Source organism: Erinaceus europaeus, chromosome 23 (assembly GCF_950295315.1).
Source record: "Erinaceus europaeus chromosome 23, mEriEur2.1, whole genome shotgun sequence".
NCBI classification, from domain to species: Eukaryota; Metazoa; Chordata; class Mammalia; order Eulipotyphla; family Erinaceidae; genus Erinaceus; species Erinaceus europaeus.
Window position 1 is genome coordinate 4,587,659 of NC_080184.1, and position 23,764 is coordinate 4,611,422.

The following is a 23,764-nucleotide window of genomic DNA, read 5'->3' on the forward strand; positions in this document are numbered from 1 at the left end:
ATGACTAAAAAGATTGTAAGATAACAGGGCTACAAATTTACACAGTTCCCACCACCAGAGTTCCATGCCCACAAAACCTCCATTGGCAGCTTCCCTATTCTTTATCCCTCCAGGGGTATGGACCAAAATTATTTTTAAAAATTTTATTATATTGGTTTTCTTTAATAGATAGAGATGTCAGATATTGATAATGAAGGGGAAGATAAAGAGGGAGAAACCCCTGCAGCCCTGCTTCACCACTCATGAAGCTTTCCCCCTGCAGGTGGAAACTAGGTGCTTGAACCTGGGTCCTTGTACACAGCAGTGTTTGTGCTACCATCTGGCCCCTGGACCAAAATTCTTTATGGGGTGCAGAAGGTGGAAGGTCTGGCTTCTGTAACTGCTTCTCTGCTGACATGTACATTGGCTGTGGGCATGGGGCCATACCACCAGGCTGTTTCTATCTTCCCTAGTGGGATAGGGATCTGGAGAGGTGAGGTTCTGGGACACCATATAGTGAGGTCATCTGCCAAGGGAAGTCAGGATGGAATCGTAATAACATCTGCAAGCTGGTGACTTAATGGCAGCAAACTATAAAGCAACATGTTCAATATGCAGGAACCCAAGGTTAGGAATAGAACAAATGAAACAAAGGGTCTTTCTTGGTGTGGGAAGTGACTAGGAAGTCTATTTTAGGTATGTTCCATGGGGCTTCTGACTTTAGTAATTTTTGTCTGAACCCAATAGGTAACTGCAGGTAGACTAAAAGTACTGTCTGGGAAGTTTGGTGTTAGAGTTGAGAATAAAACTAGAAAGTGGGTCAGGGCAGAGAGTAGCTCCCAAATATGAGCAAAGTATATAAATACCATTAACTATAAACCCCATCAATCTGACCTAGGACCCATGTCTTTTCATATTTATCACAGTAGTCTGTGTAGCCTCTGCATCCCTGTAGGTCTGAGCTCACATCCCATGGTCACAACCTAGAACATTCTAGGCTGTATACTCATTTCAGGACCAGTCTTCCTCAAGTAGCTGAAGAGGTTGGCCCAGCCTCCCTTTGGAGAGCAAGACCGTTCCTACCATTGCTGTTGTATAATGAGGGTGAGGTTCTAGAATGGTCTACAGGAGGTACACTTTCCTGATGGAAGGGACAAGTAGTTTACATTGTATCCATAGACCTAATGGGGTCTTCACTTCTCTGGAATCGCTTTTTCAGATGGGAAAACAGATAGACAGAGGTAAATGGGGGGGGGGAGGAAGAGAGGAGAGAGGGAGAGAGGGGGGGAGAGAGAGAGAGAGACCTCCAATATGGTGAAGGCCAGTCTCCAATCTGAGTCATGTGCAAGACAAAACAGGTAGACAAGTCAAGAGAGCTGTCTTGCCAGCCCTCAATTTGCATAATTCAAAAAGTAGAGATGATTTTGCACCAAACAAAAGTTAGATAGTCTAATAACTCATGACAAAATACAGACAGATCAACTATGGGTCAGATCTACCTTTTTGATTCCTTTTCCCTGGCATCCCAAAATGGGCTACCTTTACGTCAACAGTGTGTGTCAATTTGATGAGTGATTTACATCTTTATTTCTGTTTTTTTAACAGGCAACATAGGGTTTGTTTCTTCATATACCATAAGATTTCTAATGAATTAAGCTTTTGTGAAACATGTACACTATCCAAGTTAGTGAGCAAGGTTTAGTCAAGAAGTAATCTGAACAGGGATGCAGGCGGTAGCGCAGCAGGTTAAGCGCATGTGGTGCAAAGCGCAAGGATCAGCATAAGGATCCTGGTTCAAGCCCCTGGCTCCCTACCTGCAGGGGAGTCACTCCCCAGGTGGTGAAGCAGGTCTTTAGGTGTCTATATTTTTCTCTCTCCCCTCAGTCTTCCCCTCCTTTCTCCATTTCTCTCTGTACTATCCAACAACAATGACATCAATAACAACAACAACAAAGAAACTTGTTTCTTTTAGGAAAAAAAGGTAATCTGAATAGATGCCTGGCCTGTCTTGCACAAATATCCATGACTAAACACAACTATGAGAAACACTTTAATTTCATTCATTGCTTTGAAAATTTATTTTGTGGTCAGAGGATCTGCTCTTCTCATTTGGTCTCTTTGTGTAATTAAACAAACAAAATTGAACTGCCTAGACCACTCTGTGGGTACTCAGTAGAGTGGTAGATTCATTGTGTAGATACTAAGCCCCAGCAATAATCCAAGTAATTATATTAATTAATTAATTAATTAATTAATAATAAATAAATATGAGCAACTGCTATGACAAAGAACATCTGAGGTTGGAATATGAATGGTTTTTATAGGCCTGGGTCTTTTGTCTCTAACTTGATTACACTTTTCTTTTATAAATTTGCTTCTCCTCTAGCTTCACAGATTTCTGAGAAGTCTCCAGTTTACTAACAGCATTGGGGACCATGTATCCTTGGATGAGCAAAGAGAATCTAAAAAACAATATGACATCCTGAACATTGCGCTATTTCCTACAGCTCAGGACTTCCTGGTTAAAGTAGGAGAGTTTGTCATCAATGGTACAAGTTATCAAAGTTTGGTCATCCATGATGAGGTTATAGAATGGCCTATGGGATTGGAAAAGGTACAGTGACATTCATCACCAGTTATGGGCACTATAGAAATATAGACATTGTGGCCCAGCTGTGGCACAGCTGGTTGAGTGCATACAGTTCTGAGCACAAGGGCCCAGGTTAAACTCCTGGTCCCCACTTGCAGGGGAAAGCTTTATAACCAGTAAAGCAGTGCTGAAGGTATTTCTCTCTTCCTCCATATCTTCCCTTTTAATCTCAATTTCTCTCTATCTCTATTCAATAAATAAGTAAATGAATACAATAAAATGTGTCTAAAAATCAAAATAATAATCTTAGTAGAGAGATTAAGGATGAAAATAATAATCTTAGTAGAGAAATTAAGGATGTGGTCTTCTGGATCAGAGCTAACATAACACATAGTGTAACAACTGATTGTATATTATTTTGAGAATCCCCCATATTGTTTATTTTTAGATAAAGACGGAGAAGGGGGGTTAGGGTGGTAGCGCAGTGGGTTAAGCACACATGGCGCCAAGCACAACCTTCATAAGGATACTGGTTTGAGCCCCTGGGCTCCCCACATGAATGGGAGGTCGCTTCACAAGCGGTGAAGCAGGTCTGCAGGTGTCTCTCTTTATCTCCCTCTCTCTGTCCTCTCCTCCTCTCTTCACTTCTCACTGTCCTATTCAACAAAAATGATATCAATAACAACAACTACAACAAAAACAAAACAAGGGCAACAAAAGGAGAAAAAACAGAGAAGAGAGAGAGAAAAGAGAGAATGACTCTGAAGTTTCTTTCAGTGGAATGGTTCAATGGCTTGAACCTGTATTGCATGCATTACTCACATGTGACGCTTCACTGGCTGTTTACATATTTTAAATTCTTATACAGTAGTGTCAATATTATTGTTATGTTTCCATGTAAAAGCATCAAGAAGTAGAGTAAGTCCTGACTCTCACTGCATTAGAGGGAACCATCATGCTCTTCTTACATTCTCTGTCAGTCTTTCTAACTGATGAAGTCATCCTTGAGAGGTGAAGGCCACAAAATGACAAAACTATAGGAACAGTATTACTGCTGATTTGGCAGCTTGCCTAGAATTATGGCTTTCTGTTTGAGCACTTAAATATCAAGCTTCCACCATGAATTGTAAAGTTCTTTTTCAAGTATATATGTATACATATACGTATATGTATATGTATATATAATTATTATAACTGGATAGAAACAGAAAGAAATTGAGAGAGAGAGGGAGGAGACAGAGACACCAGCAGCCCTGCCTCACCACTTATGAAGCTTCTCCCCTGCAGGTGGAGACCAGGGACTTGAACCCGGGTCCTCGCGCACTGCAATGTAATGGATTAGCCAGGTACGCCAACACCTGGCCCCTGAATTGTAAACGTCTCAAGAATTCAACATGATAGTCCCTCTATATGTTATTACTTTTACATAACATATAATGCTATGTTAATATACATGTATAAATTATCTTTATAAAACATGATTATTATATGGTAATAGACAATTTTTATTATCATTACTGTGTATATATATCCTTAGGAAATCTGAAGATTGTTTGTGTGCAAATGATACTCCCAAACACTAGAATATGATTAATTTATTCCCCATAGTGCATCATTCTGAATTCAGCAGGAAAACTGGTATAAGTAAAAATAGATGGTACAATCACACTCATTATTCTCATAATAAATAAATAGCTTTTTCGTTTGTTTGTTTTTGCCTCCAGAGTTATTGCCGGGACACGGTGTCTGCACCAGGAATCACTGCTCCTGGAGGCCATTCTTCCCATTTTGTTGCTCTTGTTGTTGCCTTTGTTGTTGTTACCATTGCTGTCATTTTTGTTGGACAGGACAGAGAGTAATCGAGAGAGGAGGGGAAGACAGAGATGGGGAGAGAAAGACAGACACCTGCAGACCTGCTTCACCGCTTGTGCAGTGACTCCCCTGCAGGTGGGGAGCTGGGGGGCTCAAACTAGGATCCTTGAGCCTAGTCCATGCGCTTCTCACCATGTGAGCTTAACCTGTTGTGCTACCACCAGGCCCCCATAAATAGTTTTTCTTAACAGAATGCAAAATTTATTCTCCTAATGGGGACATAAGTAACTGTAAGACATATTGGCCATTTAATTAATTACGATACACTTAAATGCACTGAAAATGTTGATGTAAGAATAGTCAAATACCAGAGCCACTCCAGTGGGACTTACAAATGATAGTGTCCAGAAACTTTGGATTCATTCCGTGTTAAGAAGAAAGTGAACAATGTACCAAAAAGGATGACAGAGGACCTAGTGGGGGTTGTATTGTCATATGGAAAACTGGGAATTTTTTTTTCTTTTTTGCCTCCAGGATTCTTGCTGGAACTTGGTGTTTGCACCATGAATCCACTGCTCCTGGAGGCCTTTATCCCCCCCCTTTTGTTGCCCTTGTGGTTGTAGCGTTGTTGTGGTTATTATTGTTGTTGTTGATGCTGTTCATTGTTGGATAGGACAGAGAGAAATAGAGATAGGAGGGGAAGACAGAGAGGTGGAGAGAAAGACACCTGCAGACCTGCTGCTATTCTCCTGACAGAGATGAAGCCTTTTACAGACATTGACCCAGTTATATATGGCCATAAAGTAAGAGAGAGATGTTGGGGAATTGTGAGGATGTGGTTGAGCTTGGAAGGGCTTGAGCTTGAGGGGTGTGTAGTCTCTCTCTCCATGGAGAGGTTGAGCAAGGAGGGACAGTGGAACCCCAAAAGGTGTGCCTCTTATCAGTCTTCCTGCCTCACAAAGTGCCCTGCAATCCTGATACTATGGCCATTAGTTAAAAAGAAAGAGGGAATTGTTGGTATGCTTCTAAAAACCCCTTCTGTTTCATTAGTTTAATCCCCTCTGCTTAACACTATTCTATTTACATAACCACTTCATTCTATTTACATAACCGCTGTTAACAAGCACCACCCTCCCTCCAGGGCATTGGTGGTTTAATGTTAGAATTCTCACCTGCTCTGCCCCCTCTCCTTGTCACACTCTTATTTTCACCAGTCACTTTTCTCTCCACCCTCTCTGCCTCGCATCCTGTTCCCACCCTACTGGGCTAGTATATTTATAAGGACAAGATTGTAGTTTTTAGTTTACTTTTAGATTAGCTCAGCTTAGATTGTGCTGCGTCCTGCATGAATAAAGAGATACTGTGTACAGCTCAACCATGAGTCCCTGGTCGTCTGTTACCCGCCTGTGAAGTCAGGCGTCGAAAACAACATCACTGCTTGTGAAGTGACCCCCCCTGCAGGTGGGGAGTCAGGGCTCAAACCAGGATCCTTATGCTGGTCCTTGCTCTTTGCGCCAGGTGCTTAACCCACTGCACTATTGCCTAACCCCCCAAACTGGGAAATTTTATGCATGTACAAACTATTGTATTTACTGTCGAATGTAAAACATTAGTTTCCCAATAAAAAATCAAAAAGAAAGTGGACCATGTAAATGGCAAAACTCATGTGATATCTGAATAACATTAATATGTTGGATTGGTAACAGAGAATTGCAACCAGACATATCTTGCCAAATAAACTAGACACATCTTAATATAAGAAGTGGTTAAGGGGCTGGGTGGTGGTACACCTGGCTGAGTGCACACATTACAATCCCAAGGACCTGGGTTCCACCTACAGATGGAACGTTTCCCAGGCAGTAAAACAGACCTGCAGTTCTATCTCTTTCTCTCTGCCACTCTCTTCCCTTCCTCTTTCAATTTCCCTCAATCCTGTCTACTAATAAATAAATAGAAAATATGAAATATAGGGGAAAAAAGAGGAGCCAGTAGTAATTGGGAACAGTGGGTTCGTAGTTTTGTCAGTGATAGACCTAGAGTACATGGGAAGAAAAAAAGGAATAGGGCAGAGGGTTAATCAAACAGACTACCATGCCTGAGGCTCCAAAGTCCCAGGTTCAATCCCCTGCACAACCGTAAACCAGAGCTGAGCAGTGCTCTGGCAAAAAAAATAAATAAATAAAGTAAAAAAAAATAAAGAAAAAAAATCTAGTAACCTCAGTAAAAACTAAGACTTCTCTGGGTAGAAGACTTCACCAGTATATCCTCAGAGCTCACCTTTCCAGAACCCTACCACACTAGGAAAAGAGAAAACAGGCTGGGGGTATGGCTTCACCTGCCAACACCCATGTTCAGCAGAGGAGCAATTACAGAAGCCAGATTTTCTTCAGCCCATAGAGAATTTTTGTCCTTACTCTCAGAGGGATAAAGATTAGGGACACTTCCTATGCAGGGGACAGGACAAAGAATGCCATTGGTAAAAACATTATGCACCTGTTATCTTAAAAAAAACTAAAATGATTATGAAAGATAATGATAAATGGGACTGTGGTTGGGGTACTGGGTGGTGGTGCACCTGGTTCAGTGCACATGTAGCAGTGCTCAAGGACCCGGGTTCAATCCCCAGGTCCCCACCGGCAGGGGGAAGGAAGGTTTTGCAAGCAGTGAAGCAGTGTAGCAGTGTTGCAGGTGTCTCTTTTTCTTTCTCCCTCTCTATCTCCCCTACCCTCTCAATTTCTGGCTGTCTCTATCCAATCAATAAAGATAATTTTAGAAACTTTAAAAAAAGAAATGGAACTGAGGGATAAAGAGATAAGTCTTTTGCTTTGATGGCTCTGGAACATTGTGGTAAACACAGTGATTCTTTTTAAAAATATTTTTATTTATTATTGGATAGAGAGAGAAAAGCTGAGAGGGAAGGGAAAGAGAGAGAGGGGGAGAGAGAGAGAGAGAGAGAGAGAGAGAGAGAGAGATGTCTGCAGCCCTGCTTCACCACTTGTGAAGCTTCTCCCCTACAGCTGGGGACCAGAGTCTCGAACCTGGGTCCTTGCACACTGTGATGAGTGTGCTTAACCAAGTGTGCACACCACCAGGACCCTTCCACAGTTATTCATATAAGTGTGTGTGTATGTGTGTGTGTGTGTGTGTGTGTGTCTGTGTGTCTGTGTGTGTGTCTGTGTGCACGCAAAATCCTATAACCTATAAAAGTTACAGTATTTCAAACCAATGTTAAACCCATGAATAATTATCTTAGCCTGGCCGAACCACCATATAGAATCTTATAGGACTCAGTCTATCAAACTAGTAAAGATGGCAGGCAATAGCTTTCTAATTTCAAAATAACATTACCCAGATTGTTAAATGAAAACAATGTGTTAGTAAATCAGAGACACTTTGATTAGTTGGAATGGAATAGAGACCTCAGAAATAAATCTTTGGGTCCTGGGCAGTGGTATATCCAATAGAGCCTATTTGTTACAATATGCAAGGACTGAGGTTCAAGACTTGGATCACCTGTAAGGTGAAAACATCATGAGCGGTGAGGAAGGGCTGTAGATATTTCTCTTTCTCTCTTATTCTCTGTATCCCCCTCCCCTCTTGATTTTTCTCTGTCTATATCTAAGTAATAAATTTATCAAAAAGGCAAAGAATAAATATTTTGTGCCAATAAACTTTCTACAAGAGTTCCAAAACTCACTCATCAACAAGTAGACTGCTCCTTCAGTAAATGGCTTGGGGGAAATCTTAAAGTCATCATGAAAAACTATGCCATTGAACACTGCTGTAGTTCTGTTTACAAAAGGGTTAAAAGTGTGTTCCCAGGTGCTGGGCGGTTGCTCAGTGGGTTAAGTGCACTTGGAGCAAGGACCTATGTAAGGATCCAGGTTGGAGCCCCCCACCGGCTTCAGGCAGGTCACTTCACAAGCAGTGAAGCAAGTCTGTAGGTGTCTTTCTCTCCCCCTCTCTCTCTTCCGTCCTCTCTCAATTTCTCTGTCCTATCCAACAACAACAACAGCTACAACAACAATAACAACTACAACAAGGGCAACAATAAGGGCAACAAAATGGGAAAAAATGGCCTCCAGGAGCAGTGGATTTGTAGTGTAGGCACCAAGCCAACTGATAACTCTGGAAGCAAAAATAAAAAACATTTTAAAAAGTGTGTTCCCCAAATGTTATTAAAGAACTAAAGGTAAACAAAGAAAAAAAAAAAGGCATCAGAAGAAAATAAGTGAACCTTTAATGATATTGGCTGACATAATGACTTTTGGCTATCCTACCTCAAACACAGACAAGTACTTCAAAAAAGAACAAGATAAATAGAGAAAATAACTCTTCAACAAGTTGGATATTGAAGGCAAACTTGGACTCTGTGGGGTGCATTCCATCAAAGCAAAAGACTTTGGGGAAGGAGTTAAGGGAGGGAGGAGAAAAGAGGCCTTAAGGCTCAAGTGCAGGATGATGGGGAAAGGAACTAAGCTAGGGGTGAAATTGTTCTCAGGTGGGGACCAGAGTCTTAAACCTGAGTCCTTGCACACTGATGAGTGTGCTTAACCTAGTGTGCTACCACCTGAGCCCTTCCACAGTTGTTCATATAGGGGTGAGTGTGTGTGTGTGTGTGTGTGTACGCACACACGTGCAGAGAAGGGAAACTGAACCCAAGTTTCAACAATGTCCTAGAAATCATTAACCCCCAAGTTGAATGAGTCAAAATTTGTGTATCAGAGGAAACATTAGGAGGGATAAGTAAATTGTGGAATTGGATGTAGTATTTGAAAATAATATATCTGATAAGCAGCTATCAGGAATAGATGAAGAAGACTGAAAATCAGACATCAGAAATATATATATATATATATATATATATATATATATATATTCTAAATGTGAAACCCCATAAATAGGAATTTTCCTAAAAATGATGTGCACACGATATCACCAATAATCAGAGTAACAAAAGTCAAAATCACAATGAAATTGTCCCTAATAATTATTAAATGGATACTAAGAATCCCAGTTGCTTAGAAGACCAGGTTTTGGATATCAGTTTCATGACAATTTATACACACACACTTTACAGCATTGGACTGCAAACCACTCTTAAATTATTTAAGACGACATATTTGTATTACCTGCATTTTTACTATGATACAAAAGATATAAAGGGAAAGTTCTGTCATGTTATGGTTAAATAATGGTGACAAAAGTTCTCTTTTGTACCTTAGCCTCCCATATCAGTGTGTAACCAGAGGTGTGGTCCGGGATTCAAGAAAGTTACACAGTCTGATGAAACCTGCTGTTTTGAATGTGTCTTTTGTCTGACAGGAGAGATTTCAAATACACAAGGTACGGCAATTTATAAATGCTCGCTAGGACTCCATAACTCTCATTACTTCAATGAAAAGCAAAGACCTATTATTGGTGTCTAGTTCACCAGTGCATTCTACATGTTGCTTTTTCAACATGTTAACTTTAAAAAAAAATTTTTATTTATTTATTTTTTATTTAAAAAAAGGAGACATTCACCAGTGCATTCTACATGTTGCTTTTTCAACATGTTAACTTTAAAAAAAAAAATTTTATTTATTTATTTTTTATTTAAAAAAGGAGACATTAACAAAACCGTAGGATAAGAGGGGTACAACTCCATGCAATTCCCACAACCAGAACTCCGTATCCCATCCCCTCCCCTCATAGCTTTCCTATTCTTTATCCCTCTGGGAGTATGGACCCAAGGTCATTATGCGATGCAGAAGGTGGAAGGTCTGGCTTCTGTAATTGCTTCCCTACTGAACACTATTTCACCATACGTGAAGCTTCCCACCTGTAAGTGGGGGGGGGGCACTCGGGGCTTGAACCAGGCACCTTGTGCACTGTACTATGTGCATTTACCCAGGTTCACCACCACCTGGCCCTTGACATGTTCCTCTATGTGATAGAGGGCTTCAGGTATAATATCAAAGTCTCTGATTCATTTTGAGCTGATTCTAATGCACGGTGTTAAGCGGAGGTCCATTTTTCTTTTTACATATGCCTTTCCCAGCACCATTGGAATATTCCTAAAGAAAAGACCATTGTTACTGAATAAACAAACTATAATTTCAGTGTAAAAGAGAAGTATTCCTGCTGTTTACTTACACACTATCTCTCCTTTCACCTCTCCATGAAATGCTTCTGAATATCCGGGCATCTATTCCATCACTTCAGACCATGAGATCATATGAGAATTATTGAAACTGACCTCATGCTCAGATCAAGGGAAGACACCAGTCTAGAATAAAACCATGTCTTTCAGTATGAACTAATACATTTACAGGGCAGGTCTTTATTACTGGTCAGAATACAAAAGAAGAGCTGTGATGTTTTTTTTTTCGGGAGAAAATTGGTTCTAAAAGCTTTAAGACTCTCAAGGTGGTTCTTCCTCTTTTTCAGTCTGAAAGTGAATAATAAATCCAGATGCCTAGCTAAGCACATGAAAATATATTTTAACAGCACATAATTTCAAGGTTTTGAAATCCCAGTGTTTGAAAGCCAGTGTTGAGTGTAGAGATCTATTATATAGACTCTCCATGATTGGTCAATCAGAGAATCACAGCATTCACTGATCAAGAACCATGCTAGGCTGAACTCATGTTTGAATGTGCTCAGTCTTAGTTGGCATTTGAAAATGTTCCCCTTGGGTTAGGAATAGAAAATCTTATCTTGGTGTAGCTAATGTTTACATCAGACGGAGTCATTATATAAAATGAATCCAAAGGTCATAAAATACAATGAATCAAAAAATCATAAAATTATATTTTGGCTTTGCCTTGACGTGAGGATGAGGTGAGTTTTCATTGTCAAGCCTTTGCTTTTCTTTCCAGATGCACGGGAGTGTATCCAGTGCTCTGAGCAAGAATATTCAAATGAAGAGAGAACCCACTGTCTCCCCAAGTTGGTGACCTACTTGGACTTTGAAGATTCCTTGGGGATGGCTCTGGCCTGCACAGCTTTGTGCTTCTCTGTGCTCACAGCTGGGGTTCTGTGGGTCTTTGTGAAGCACCAAGACACCCCCATAGTCAAGGCCAATAACAGGACTCTCAGTTACATCCTGCTCATCTCCCTCCTCCTCTGCTTCCTCTGCTCCTTTCTCTTCATTGGGCATCCACACCCTGTCACCTGCATCCTCCAGCAAATCACATTTGGACTTGTGTTCACTGTGGCTCTTTCCACTGTGTTGGCAAAAACCATTGTTGTGCTTTTGGCATTCAAATCCATGAAGCCGGGAAGAATCATGAGGTGGCTGTTGGCATCAGGGGGTTCTAACTATGTCATTCCCATCTGCACTCTTGTCCAAATGGTTATCTGTGCCATCTGGTTGGGACTGTCTCCCCCCTTCATTGATGTAGACACACACTCTGAGCCCAGGCATCTGCTCATCGTGTGTGACAAGGGCTCAATCGCTGCATTCTACTGTGTGCTGGGATACTTGGGCTCCTTGGCCCTGGTCAGCTTCTCCTTGTCCTACCTTGTCCGCAACCTGCCTGACACCTTCAATGAAGCCAAGTTCTTGACCTTCAGCATGCTGGTGTTCTGCAGCGTCTGGGTGACCTTTCTGCCTGTCTACCACAGTGCCCAGGGGAAGCTCATGGTGGCCTTGGAGATCTTCTCCATCTTGGCCTCCAGTGCTGGTCTCCTAGTGTGCATCTTTGCTCCCAAGTGTTACATTATTCTGATCAGACCTGACAAGAACTCTTTGAAAAGTCTAAGAAACAAAATAGACCGCTGAAGAAATATACATACTTAGGTTTTATTCCCACATGTCTCTATCACAATTTCATGATTCTAAACAAATAAAGGTAGCAGATTTTGTATTTCAGTAGTATCTGGTAACTGAACTGACCTCAATAAGAACTACAATTCTGCGAGCAAATATTAGAAAAAACTTGATGGTAGAACAGATTGAATATATGTCAGGCACCATAATCCCTTCCTTGGCTTCCTTGACTCTGCACAGCCATTTGGTACCTGTTCAGGTAGCACGATCTTCCTTCTATTCTTTTTTTTAAAAAAATATTTATTTATTTATTCTCTTTTGTTGCCCTTGTTGTTTTATTGTTGAAGTTATTATTGATGTCCTCGTTGTTCGATAGGACAGACAGAAATGGAGAGAGGAGAGGAAGACAGAGAGGGGGAGAGAAAGACAGACACCTGCAGACCTGCTTCACCACTTGTGAAGCAACCTCTCTGCAGTTGGGGAGTTGGGCTCTTGAACCAGTATCCTTACACCAGTCCACCAGTCCTTGTGCTTCATGCCAGGTGCCCTTAACCTGCTGTGCTACTGCCAGACTCCCTTCCTGCTATTCTTAGACCCCGTTTGATACACTGCCAACCACCTGTCTGTTACAGTTCATGGCACCCGTTGTGGGGCTTCAAACTTATATATACATAGTTCAGTCTGTAGAATGTGCTTTTAAAAAATAATTTTTATTTATAAAAAGGAAACACTGACAAAAACCATAGGATAAGAGGGGTACAACTCCACAAAGTTCCTACCACCAGAACTCCATATCTCATTCTCTTTCCTGATAGCTTTCCTATTCTTTATCTCTCTATAAGCATGGACTAAGGGACATTATGGGGCGCAGAAGGTGAAAGGTCTGGCTTCTGTAATTGCTTCTCCGCTGAACATGGGTGTTGACCGGTAGATCTAGTCTCCCAACCTGTCTCTATCTTTCCCTAGTGGGGAAGGGCTCTGGGGAGGCTGGGCTTCAGGACACATTGGTGGGGTTGTCTGCCCAGGGAAATCCCGTTGGCATCACGGTAGCATCTGGAACCTGGTGACTGAAAGAGGAGTTAAGTTAAAAAGCCAAAGAAGGGGGTCGGGCGGTGGTGCAGTGGGTTAAGCGCAAGTGGAACAAAGCGCAGGAACCGGCGTAAGGATCCCCGTTCGAGCCCCCGGCTTCCCACCTGCAGGGGAGTTGCTTCACGGGTGATGAAACAGGTCTGCAGGTGTCTATCTTTCTCTCCCCCTCTCTCTCTGTCTTCCCCTCCTTTCTCCATTTCTCTCTGTCCTATCCAACAACAAAGCAATGTCAACAATGGCAATATTAACCGCAATGAGGCTGCAAAAACTAGGGCAACTAAAAGGGGGAAAAATGGCCTCCAGGAGCAGTGGATTCATGGTGCAGGCACCGAGCCCAGCTAAATAACCCTGGAGGAAAAAAGAAAACAAAACAAAAAAAAGCCAAAGAAATTGTTGACTAATCATGAACCTAAAGACAAGAATATTTCAGATGACGGTTTGGGGTCTCTGTTTTGTAGATGGTTAGTAAGCCTGTTTCAGTTAGATTCTATATGACTATACTAGTGTCTGTTTGTTTTTTCTGAGCCTGACATCTGATATGCAAGTGGATCCAAGTGATTATCTGGTAATATGATGTCATGGCTGGAAAAAGGACCAGAAAGTTGGATGAAAGAAGAGAGTAGCTCCCAAATATGTGAAAGGAATATAAATGTTGTTACTTACTGGGGCAGCTTGGAACTCATGACCACAGAATGTGAGCTCAGATCTACAGGGATGCCGAGGTCACATAGGCTTCTAAGCTGAATATGAGCCTCAGATCTGATCAAATCAATGGAATTTACAGTCAACAACATTTATAGAATATGCTTTTTACAGACTGCATCTATGGGACCCCATTGTCACATGGGGTCCCTTGGCTGTGCTAGCCCCAATCACCCTCGGACTGGATCTACCAGTCTTCCTACTACCGACTGCTGCCCACATGATATTTTTTAACCAATAATGTTCAACTACTTTAAAAATTCCGTTATGTAAAATTACCCTCATTCAGTCATACATTCATAAATACAAGTAAAAAATATCAAAGTCATGATCACTGAACTTGTTGATTTCAAAATAGTTTTCTATGTTTGGTTCATCAGCTGGTAAGTTCTGTAGACATTTTGTTTGTATTTGACACAATATGTAAGCTGTTTCACTTTACAAAAATTCTTCTCAGCCCACAGGGATTTTGTGTGCTAACTTTAAAACGTATATATACAGACATTTCTGTGAGGTGTCTTAATGTCTAAGTTCGCATATGTACTGTGTATGGAACCCTCAGTTTCAATCATTGGCATGATGTGTGAATATTAATAACACTGAGTTAGTTCCATCCATAGTGAATCTGGTCTATGACATTTCTTACTCAGTTTCTTTCAGTTTATATTTAGTTTTTTTGGTGGATTTAAGATTTATATTTAGAAGATACTTTTTCCTAGATACTTATAAGTACCTGTGTTTCTTATTCATTTACTGCCTTGTGTTTTTAATTTTGCATGTTTCTTTATCCAGTATCACAATTTAGATAATGCTTTCTTTTTCATTAGAAAGTCCAGAAAATGATTGATTGGTCTCTGGGGAGGAAGGATATAGGGAGAGAGTGTGGGGGCTTTGAGTTTTTCCTTTCTGTTCTTGTTAAGTCTTGTCCATGAGTGAGATCTTCTCATATTCATCATTCTCTTTCTGGCTTCAGATAATGTTTTCTTCAGTAAAGTCAACACACCATAACCATAAGAACAAATCAATGAATTCATATAAACAACTACATAGATAATCACATGTGAACATGTTTTATGGGGTTTCTTGCATTCATCATGTGTATTGATTGCATTTACAAAGTGCCAAATTATTTTCCTCTATTCTAGATCACATTCTTTACTTTTAATTTTTAATTTATAAAAAGGAAACATCGAAAAAACCATAGGACAAGAGGGGTACAGCTTTGACCAATTCCCACCCACCACCAGAACTCTGTATCCCATTCCCTCCCCTGATAGATTTCCTATTATTTATCCCTCTGGGAGTATGGACCCAAGGTCATTGTGGGATGCAGAAGGTGGAAGGTCTGGCTTCTGTCATTGTTTCCCCACTGAACATGGGCGTTGACAGGTCAATCCACACTCCCAGCCTGTCCTTCTCTTTCTTTAGTGGGCTAGGGCTCTGGGGAAGCAGAGGCTCCAAGACACATTGGTGGGGTTGTCTGTCCAGGGAAGTCTGGTTGGCATCATGCTAGCATCTGGAACCTGGTGGTTGACAAGAGAATTCACATACAAAGACAAAAAAATTGTTGACCAACCATGGACTAAGGGCTGGAATAGTGCAGATGAAGAGTTGGGAGGTCCTCCATTTTGTAAATAGCTAGTAGGCATATTTTAATTAAATTCCAAAGGGCCTGTGGCTATACTAGTTTTTTTTCCTTTTTCTTTTTGCCCCTGAGCCTGAAATCTGGTATGGCAGTAGATCCAAGTTATTGTCTGGGGAGATGATGTCATGGCTGGAAAAAGGACCAGAAAGCTGGATCAGGGAAGAGAGTAGCTCCCTAATATGGGAAAGGGGTATAAATATTGTTGACTGTAAACCCCATCGATCTGATGTGATCTGGGGCCCATAATTAGCTTAGGAGCCTTTGTGACCTCTGCATCCCTCTAGACCTAGATCACATTCTTTACCCACTGAACAATCACTATCTTCATTCAATCAACACTTTTGTTCTATTTTAGTGGATTTAACTATCTTTGATTCCTCAAATAACTGAGATCATGTAATTTACAACCTATATTGTCTGGTTTACCTCACAAGGAATAATGTTTCCAGCATGCCTCATAACACTATTTCTTCACTCCATTTTATGGAAACACAATACTTTATTCCACTAACAAGTTTTTATACATTAATTCCTCCTTGAATCAACACTTGGGTTGTTTCCAACATTGGATTCTTGTACATTGGCCACTAGGATCAGTCATGTCTGTGCTAAGCTTTGGGTGGGGCTGACAAAGTACTTTATTTGATAGAGTGAAGCAAAAATGACTGAAGTAAATGTCCCAAAAATATCTTTAGAGAGAGAGAGAAATGGACAGAAATTGAGAAGGGATAAGGAGATAGGGAGAGAAAGAGACAGAGTCCATTGGATAATAGGGTTACAAGTCCACACAATTCCCACCACCAGAGCTCTGCATCTCATCCCATCCCCTCTATTAGAAGCTCCCCTATTCTTTATTCCTCTGAGATATGGGGTGAAGAAGGTGAATTGTCTGTCTTCTTTAATTGCTTCTATGTTGAACTTGGACATTGGCAGGTTGGCCCATGATCCCAGACTGTTTCTATCTTTCCCTAGTGGGGCAGGACTTTGGAGAGGTGGGGTTGAAGACACATCGGTGAGGTTATCTGCCTGGGGAATTCAGCTTGGCGTTATGATAGCATCAGCAGCTTGGTGACTGAAAATCATTAAAATATAAATCAGAAGAAAATGTTGAATAATCAGGAATCTTAAGGTAAGAATAAAGCAGATGAGATTTTGTAACTCCATTTTGGAATAAGCTAGAGATTCTATTTTAGGTATATTCTAGTGGGCCCATAACTTTACTAGTTTTTTCCTGAGCACAATAGCTAACATGCAGGTGGGCTAAAGGTATTGTCTGGGGAGATGGTGTCAGAGTTGGAAATAAGACTAGAAAGATGGGTCAGGTAACTCCTAAATATGGGAAAAGTATAGAAATACCATTTACTATAAATCCCATCGATCTGATCTGGTCATATTCAGCACAGGAGCCTGTGTAAATTCTGTATCCATGTAGGTTTGAGCTTACATTTCTTTGTCATAACTAGGAACCTTCTAGGCTGCACTCATTTCAGGAGCAGTCTTCCTCAAGTGGCAGAGTATGTTGGCCCAACCTCTCTTTGGAGAGTGGAGCAATTCCTACCATTGTTGTTCCACATTAAGGGCAAAGTTCTGTAGAGGCCCACAAGTGGGTTCACAATGCTGTCCTTGATTGAGATGACTGGTGGCAGTAGAAAGAATGATCTGTTGGAGATTTACGTCCATCATATCTATATGGGAATCTCAGGATTTCCTGACTAGGGCCAACAGGGAGAACAGAAGCAGCTAGTGGTATTACTTTATAAGATACAGCCATATATAAATATCATAAAAGGTCATGAATTATGGTGAGGTCTTGTATGATACAGCAAATCCTAACAATGTGATTTTCAAAGTTAATCCAATTGCCAAATTGTTGGGAAATTGTGAGCATGTGGATGAACTTAGCATCCCTGCCCCTCAAAGCACCCTACATTCCATGCTACTAATGGCCCATCCCTTAATTATTTACATATCAGTCTCCTGCCTTGTCTTACAAATGACTAATGATCTCCTTCCTAAGTCCCCACAGGGTATTGCTAATTCCTGCCAGTTGAATCCCAAGTAATGGTTGCTAGGGAAGTTCTACCTTTCCAAGCCCTCCCATTTTTCTCTGCCCCTCTCCTAACTATGTATGGATGGTGAAGCCAGTTCAGGGGCAGGCTTCACTCTTCTGAGTCCTGGGGAAGGAGAAAGGGGAGGCATGCAGGGGGAGTTGGATGCTGGCCATTGTGGTTTTTGGATCCACGTGGTTTTAACCAGGTGCCTACACGAATATTCACCCACATGAATAAAGATTTGTATTGCTACCACCACGAACTTGGTTCCTGGGTTATCTCTCCCTCCCACGATGCTAGCCTGACACCAAATGATTTGGTCATAGCTATAATTACCTATTTATTGCCTTCTTAAACCCTAAGACAGCAGGAACCTTCCCCTTTCTCTATAAAGCCCATACACCTCCCAGTCCTGAAACCTCTAGGGTGAGGCTCACTTTCTTCCAAGCTTCTTCCAATTCATACCAGCTGATACTGAATCTGCTGATCCCAACCTAGTCAATGCAACCAGTACCACCTTAGCATGCTTCACTTTGGACTGTGTCCAGAGACGTCAGGCATGGAATGTCAACTCCTCAGCTTCATCACTCTGGTGAGACCATTCCTAGCTCATAGGACTCCTTAACTCCATTTTGAGTGTCACATTTCTTAACAAAACCTCAAAATCTAGATTTAGACCAGGGCCCATGATAATAATTTATTTTTAGTTCATCTGTATTAGTTCTCTACATTCCATGTATATTTAAAATAAAAACCAATGCGGTTCAGCGCATGTTGTGCAAAGTGCAAGGACCGGCAGAAGGATCCCAGTTCGAGCCCTGGCTCCCCACCTGCAAGGGAGTCGCTTCACAGGCGGTGAGGTAGGTTTGCAGGTGTCTATCTTTCTCTCCCCCTCTCTGTCTTCCCTTCCTCTCTCTATTTCTCTCTGCCCTATCCAACAATGACAGCTATAACAACAATAATAATAACAACAAGGGCAACAAAAGGGAATAAATAAATAAACAAAAAAAAGAAATTAAAAAATTTTTTTTTCTAAATTTGGCGTTTTGTCTGAGAGAGAAGAAAAAGCCTAGGGAAAATAACAATTCCAAATGAAGACACTGAATAGTTAATGAACTGAGTCACACAAGCTGCCTAGGGACAACAAAATCAAAGAGACAGCAACTCTTTAAGAAAGATAGAAAATAACAACTATAAAAAGAAGTCAGTTTCTGTCTATCCAATTTTGAGTCCTCAAAAGACTGGCCTTTTTATTTGTTTGCTTGGTTTGTTGTTGTTGTTGTTGTTAATAGGTTAATCTAAATGATCATATATTGACTCATTGTACTTGGCAGGAATTTTCTCTTTAAAAGAGTAAAACAGCAAGAGAGAAAGGAAAGAAGATAGATTATAGATAGATGATAGATATAGAGATATATGATAAATAGATGACATAGATAAATAGATGACAGATAAATAGATAAATAGATAGATAGATGATTGATAGATAGATAGACAGAAAGAGATAAATAGAACTGTGGCACTGCTCTATAGCCTGTGAAGCTTCTCCCCCACCCCTACAGCTAGGGATCATTATCTTGAACCCAGGTCCTTGTGCATAGTAATGTTTGTGCTGTATACACTGAGTACCAATTGACCCTGACTGGCATTTCTTCTCTTTCTTTCTTTCGTTCTTTCTTACTTTCTTTCTCTCTTTCTTTCTTTTTTATAAATGCTCTTACTTTTTTATATTTTATTTATTTATTCCCTTTTGTTGCTCTTCTTTTATTGTTGTAGTTATTATTGTTGTCATTGTTGTTGGTAAGGACAGAGAGAAATGGAGAGAGGAGAGGACGACAGAGAGGGGGAGAGAAAGATACCTACAGACATGCTTCACCACTTGTGAAGCAACTTCCCTGCAGATGGGGAGCCAGGGGCTTGAACTAGGATCCTTATGCCGGTCCTTGCACTTTGCGCCATGTGTGCTTAACCCACTGTTACTGCCCGACTCCTTCCTTCCTTCCTCCCTCCCTTCCTTCTTTTCCTTCCTTCTTTCTCTCTCTTCTCTCTCTCTCTCTCTCCTTCTTTCTTACATTTTTTTAGCCCTTGACCAATTGTAATCTCTGTGTTTCCTTCACAAAGAATCTTCTCAAAGCCCCCTTGATGTCTTTGTTCCTGAGACTGTAGATGAAGGGATTGAGCATGGGGGTGGCCACAGTGTACATTACAGAGGCTACCGCACTTGAGTGTGAGTTTTTGGGTAACAGGTAAACTCCAAAAATTGTAGAATAAAACAAGATGACAACAGAGAGGTGAGATGCACAGGTGGAAAATGCTTTATATTTCCCTTGAGCTGTTGAGATTCCACGTATAGAGGAGATGATCTTAGAGTAAGAGTAGAAGATCCCAGAGAGGGGACCACCACAGAGCAGTCCAGCTGAACAGCACATCACCATGTCATTGAGAAAAGTGTCAGCACAGGCCAGTTGGATCACCTGATTGACTGAGTTCACAGAAAAAGTGGGGGATTTTCATCTCTGCGCAGAAGGAAAGTCTCATCATCATTAAATTTTCTAACAAAGAATGCAAGGCACTAATGAACCAGGATCCAAGAACCATCCATCCACAGAGCTGGGAGTTCATGATAACCATGTAGTGCAGGGGGTAACAGATGGCCATGTATCTGTCATAAGCCATTACAGCCAGAAGAATGTCATCCATTGCTCCAAAGAGTAGGTAGAGAGAGATCTGGGCAAGGCAGCCTCCATAAGTGATGGATTCATTCTGTGTCCAGATGTTGTGCAGCATCTTGGGGATGGTGGTGCAGGTGAAGAAGATGTCCACCAAGGACAGGCTGGAGAGGAAGAAGTACATGGGAGTGTGGAGGTGGGAGTCTGAGCTGACAGCCAGGATGAGGAGCAGGTTCCCCCACACAGTGAGCAGGTACATGGAGAGGAAGAGCCCAAAGAGGAGGGGCTGCAGCTTGGGGTCCTCTGACAAGCCCAGGAGTAGAAATTCTGATAGCCTTGTGTGATTATCCACTACCATCAATTCACCATCATGACTAACAATAAGAAATAAGCATAATAAAATTTTACTCCGTGTGCAAGCATTGCAGTAATATTGATACACTATTATCTTAAAAAATTAACTTCCTTTAAAATAGTATAATATGAATAAAACTGGGCACACTATGCCTTATTGTTTTATTGGAGGACTAATGGTTCATAGTCAACAATAAATTGAGTAGTTGGTACATATGCAACATTTCTAAGTTTTCTGCAAACTTTCTCACCCCCAACCTCCATTGTCATGCACTAGAACCTGAAAGGTCCCTCCTCCCCTAGAGTCCTTATCATTGGAGCAATACATCAAACCCAGTCCAAGTTCTGCTTTGTGTTTCCCCTTCAGTTCTTAGTTATCAGCTTTTGTCCATGAGTGATATCATTCCATATTCATGCTTCTCTTTCTTGCTTATCTCACTTCACGATTCCTGCAAACTCCATTTGAGATGAAGTAAAAAAAAAAAAAAAAGTTGAATTCACTATATTTAATAGCTGAGTGCCACTGGTTACCTTATATAGCCATGGCACTATATGCTAGGCTAGCGTGGGGGTGCCTCTTCCCAGGCTTGTGCTCTCTGGGTTGAAGAGGACTCTACTGGAGCCAGCCTGTGCTGTTACTCACTCAGCGATGCAGGAGATAAATGACTCAGGTACCAAACACATGGCACGAGGTAATGCAGCCTTTATTGATCAGAGACAACGCTTTGATAGGATAGAACCAGAAGTGGCAAGTTGGAAACGGAAATGGCTAGGAAAGGGGGTGGAGAAAGTCCAAAGTGGGCTGGGAAGGTATAAACTTCCTTATCAACTGTTGCTATGTTTTTAACTGATGGGATTAATGTTACCCTGCAGGCAGGGCAGGTCTCAAAGAAGGTAGATCAAAGGAATGGAATGGGTGGGGATCTTTCAGGCAAAACAATGATTATGTAAATAGGCCATAGTATCAGCAACACAGGGTGGAGCTGGAGGAGCTGGTTTAATGCCCGACCAGTATATAGTATAAGCGTAATATATTTATGACCTGACTATATTTCTAGGCAAAGGTTTTAGGGTGTCAAAAAAGACACTTCCTTCCTAAATCAAATAACAGAGAAAGAGGAAACATATATGTGGTCAGGCTCATTCACCTAAAGAGCATATGCATTAAATAATAAAGACTTTATGCAAAGTCTTATCTCAACTTCTTTGGTGTCTCTGTTCAAATGTCAGCTTGTTTGAAAGTTTCCCTTAGTTTGCAGTAAAAAAATAATAATAATAATGTCATTTTACCTATTTTATACCTATATCTTTGTTTATCTCCATAGCCTTTTCTGCTATCTCAAATTATTTGTGAATCTTTAATCACATATATTCTTTCTCTGCCAGTAGGTTTCGATAGTGTCTTTCTTAGCATGAGAGAAAGGACTTTGGATAAAGTCTGTGCTCATGGTACATGTGGAAGATACCTAAAATATACTTCCTAGCTTCTTTCTACACAAAGACTTCAGTTCCATTTGGTCTTTTCTTTCCTTTGGGCTCTTTTTCACTGAACATTTTGTTTTATATCTTGTCACCTTTTAGTCACCAAGTTGCAGATTCTACCATGATGCCATCCTGACTTCCCTGGTTAGAAAGCCTCACCAATGTGTCCTGGAGCCTCAATCTCCCAGAGTGCTGCCCTTCTATATTTATAAGAAAATATAGAAGCAGGCTGGGGTTATGAATCCACCTGCCAACATTCATGCTCAGCAGAAAAGCAATGACAAGTCAGACCTTCCACCTTCTGCAAAAAATAATTTTGGTTCTTAATTCCCAGAAGGATAAAGAATAGGGAAGTATCTCCCTGGACAGATAACCCCACCAATATGTCCTGGAGCTCTGCTTCCCCAGAGCCCTTCCCCAATAGAGAAAGAGGGAGACAGGGTGGGAGTATGGATTGACCTGTCAATGCCCATGTTCAGCGGGGAAGCAATTACAGAAGCCAGACCTTCCACCTTCTGCATCCCACAATGACCTTGGGTCCATACTCCCAGAGGGTTAAAGAATAGAAAAGCTATCGGGGGAGGGGATGGGATACGGAGTTCTCTTCTAGACTCTCTCTGGGATCATGAGCGTTCATCCCCACTCCTTCAAATGTCCATTTCTTCTTCTTTTGTGATATTTATACTAGTGACTTTATTTTATTTATTTAAAAAATTAATATTTATTCCTTTTCCCTTTTGTTGCCCTTGTTGTGTTAGTGTTGTAGTTATTATTGTTGTTCTTGATGTTGTTGTAGTTGGATAGGACAGAGAGAAATGGAGAGAGGAGAGGAAGACTGAGAGGGGGAGAGAAAGACAGACACGTGCAGACCTGCTTCACTGCTTGTGAAGCGACTCCCCTGCAGGTGGGGAGCCAGGGGCTCGAACTCGGATCCTTACATCAGTCAATTATGCTTTGTACCATGTGAGCTTAACCTGCTGTGCTACCACCTGACTACCCCTCTATTTTTATTTTATTTTATTTTATTTTATTTTATTTTATTTCTTTACCAGAGGACTATTCAGCTCTGGCCGATGGTCACAGAGATTGAACCTGGAACTTCAGAACCTCAGGCATGAGAGTCTTTTGCATAAACATTATGCTATCTACCTTCCATTCCTTTGTGATTTTTTTTTAATTTGATTATCTTTATTTATGTACTGAATAGAGGCAGCCAGAAATCAAGAAGGAAGGGGGTGATAGGGAGAGAGACAGAGAGACAACTGCAGCCCTGCTTCACCACTTGCAAATCTTTGCCCTTGCAGGTAGAGACTGGGGGCTTGAACCCGGGTCCTTGTACACTGTAACATGTGTGCTCAGAAAGATTCACCACCACCAGGCCCCCTTTGTGATTTTTTAAGCATTCAAGTTTTCTTTGAATTCTGGAGCAAATGAACAGAGGACAATAGGACCTGATGTTGACAAGTGGATGTTGAATTACCAACAGAAGATTATTATTATAATTGTTTTAATGTTTTAATTTGTTGTCACTTTTGTAGGAATTTAAATCTGACCTATCCTCACATAGAATTTCTCTGAAATAATTTAGACTTTTTGAGGGCATAATGAGGAAGGTATTACAATACAGTTATTGGC

The 23,764-nt window shown here is 41.0% G+C and overlaps 1 protein-coding gene and 1 pseudogene across 1 annotated transcript in view; one reads left to right on the plus strand and one right to left on the minus strand.

Annotated features, from left to right (window-relative positions):
* The window catches only part of LOC132535639 (vomeronasal type-2 receptor 116-like), a 37,171-nt gene extending 25,005 nt beyond the window's left edge, over window positions 1-12,166 (plus strand). Inside the window, exons 5-7 of the mRNA XM_060182253.1 lie at window positions 2,366-2,599; window positions 9,607-9,727; window positions 11,245-12,166. Coding sequence (XP_060038236.1) covers window positions 2,366-2,599; window positions 9,607-9,727; window positions 11,245-12,149 — 1,260 coding nt within the window. The 3' untranslated portion in view covers window positions 12,150-12,166. The remainder of the gene's footprint in view (window positions 1-2,365; window positions 2,600-9,606; window positions 9,728-11,244) is intronic.
* A 7,536-nt stretch (window positions 12,167-19,702) lies between these two features.
* Window positions 19,703-20,651, minus strand: LOC132535640 (olfactory receptor-like protein OLF4; annotated as a pseudogene).
* Window positions 20,652-23,764: the final 3,113 nt, after the last annotated feature.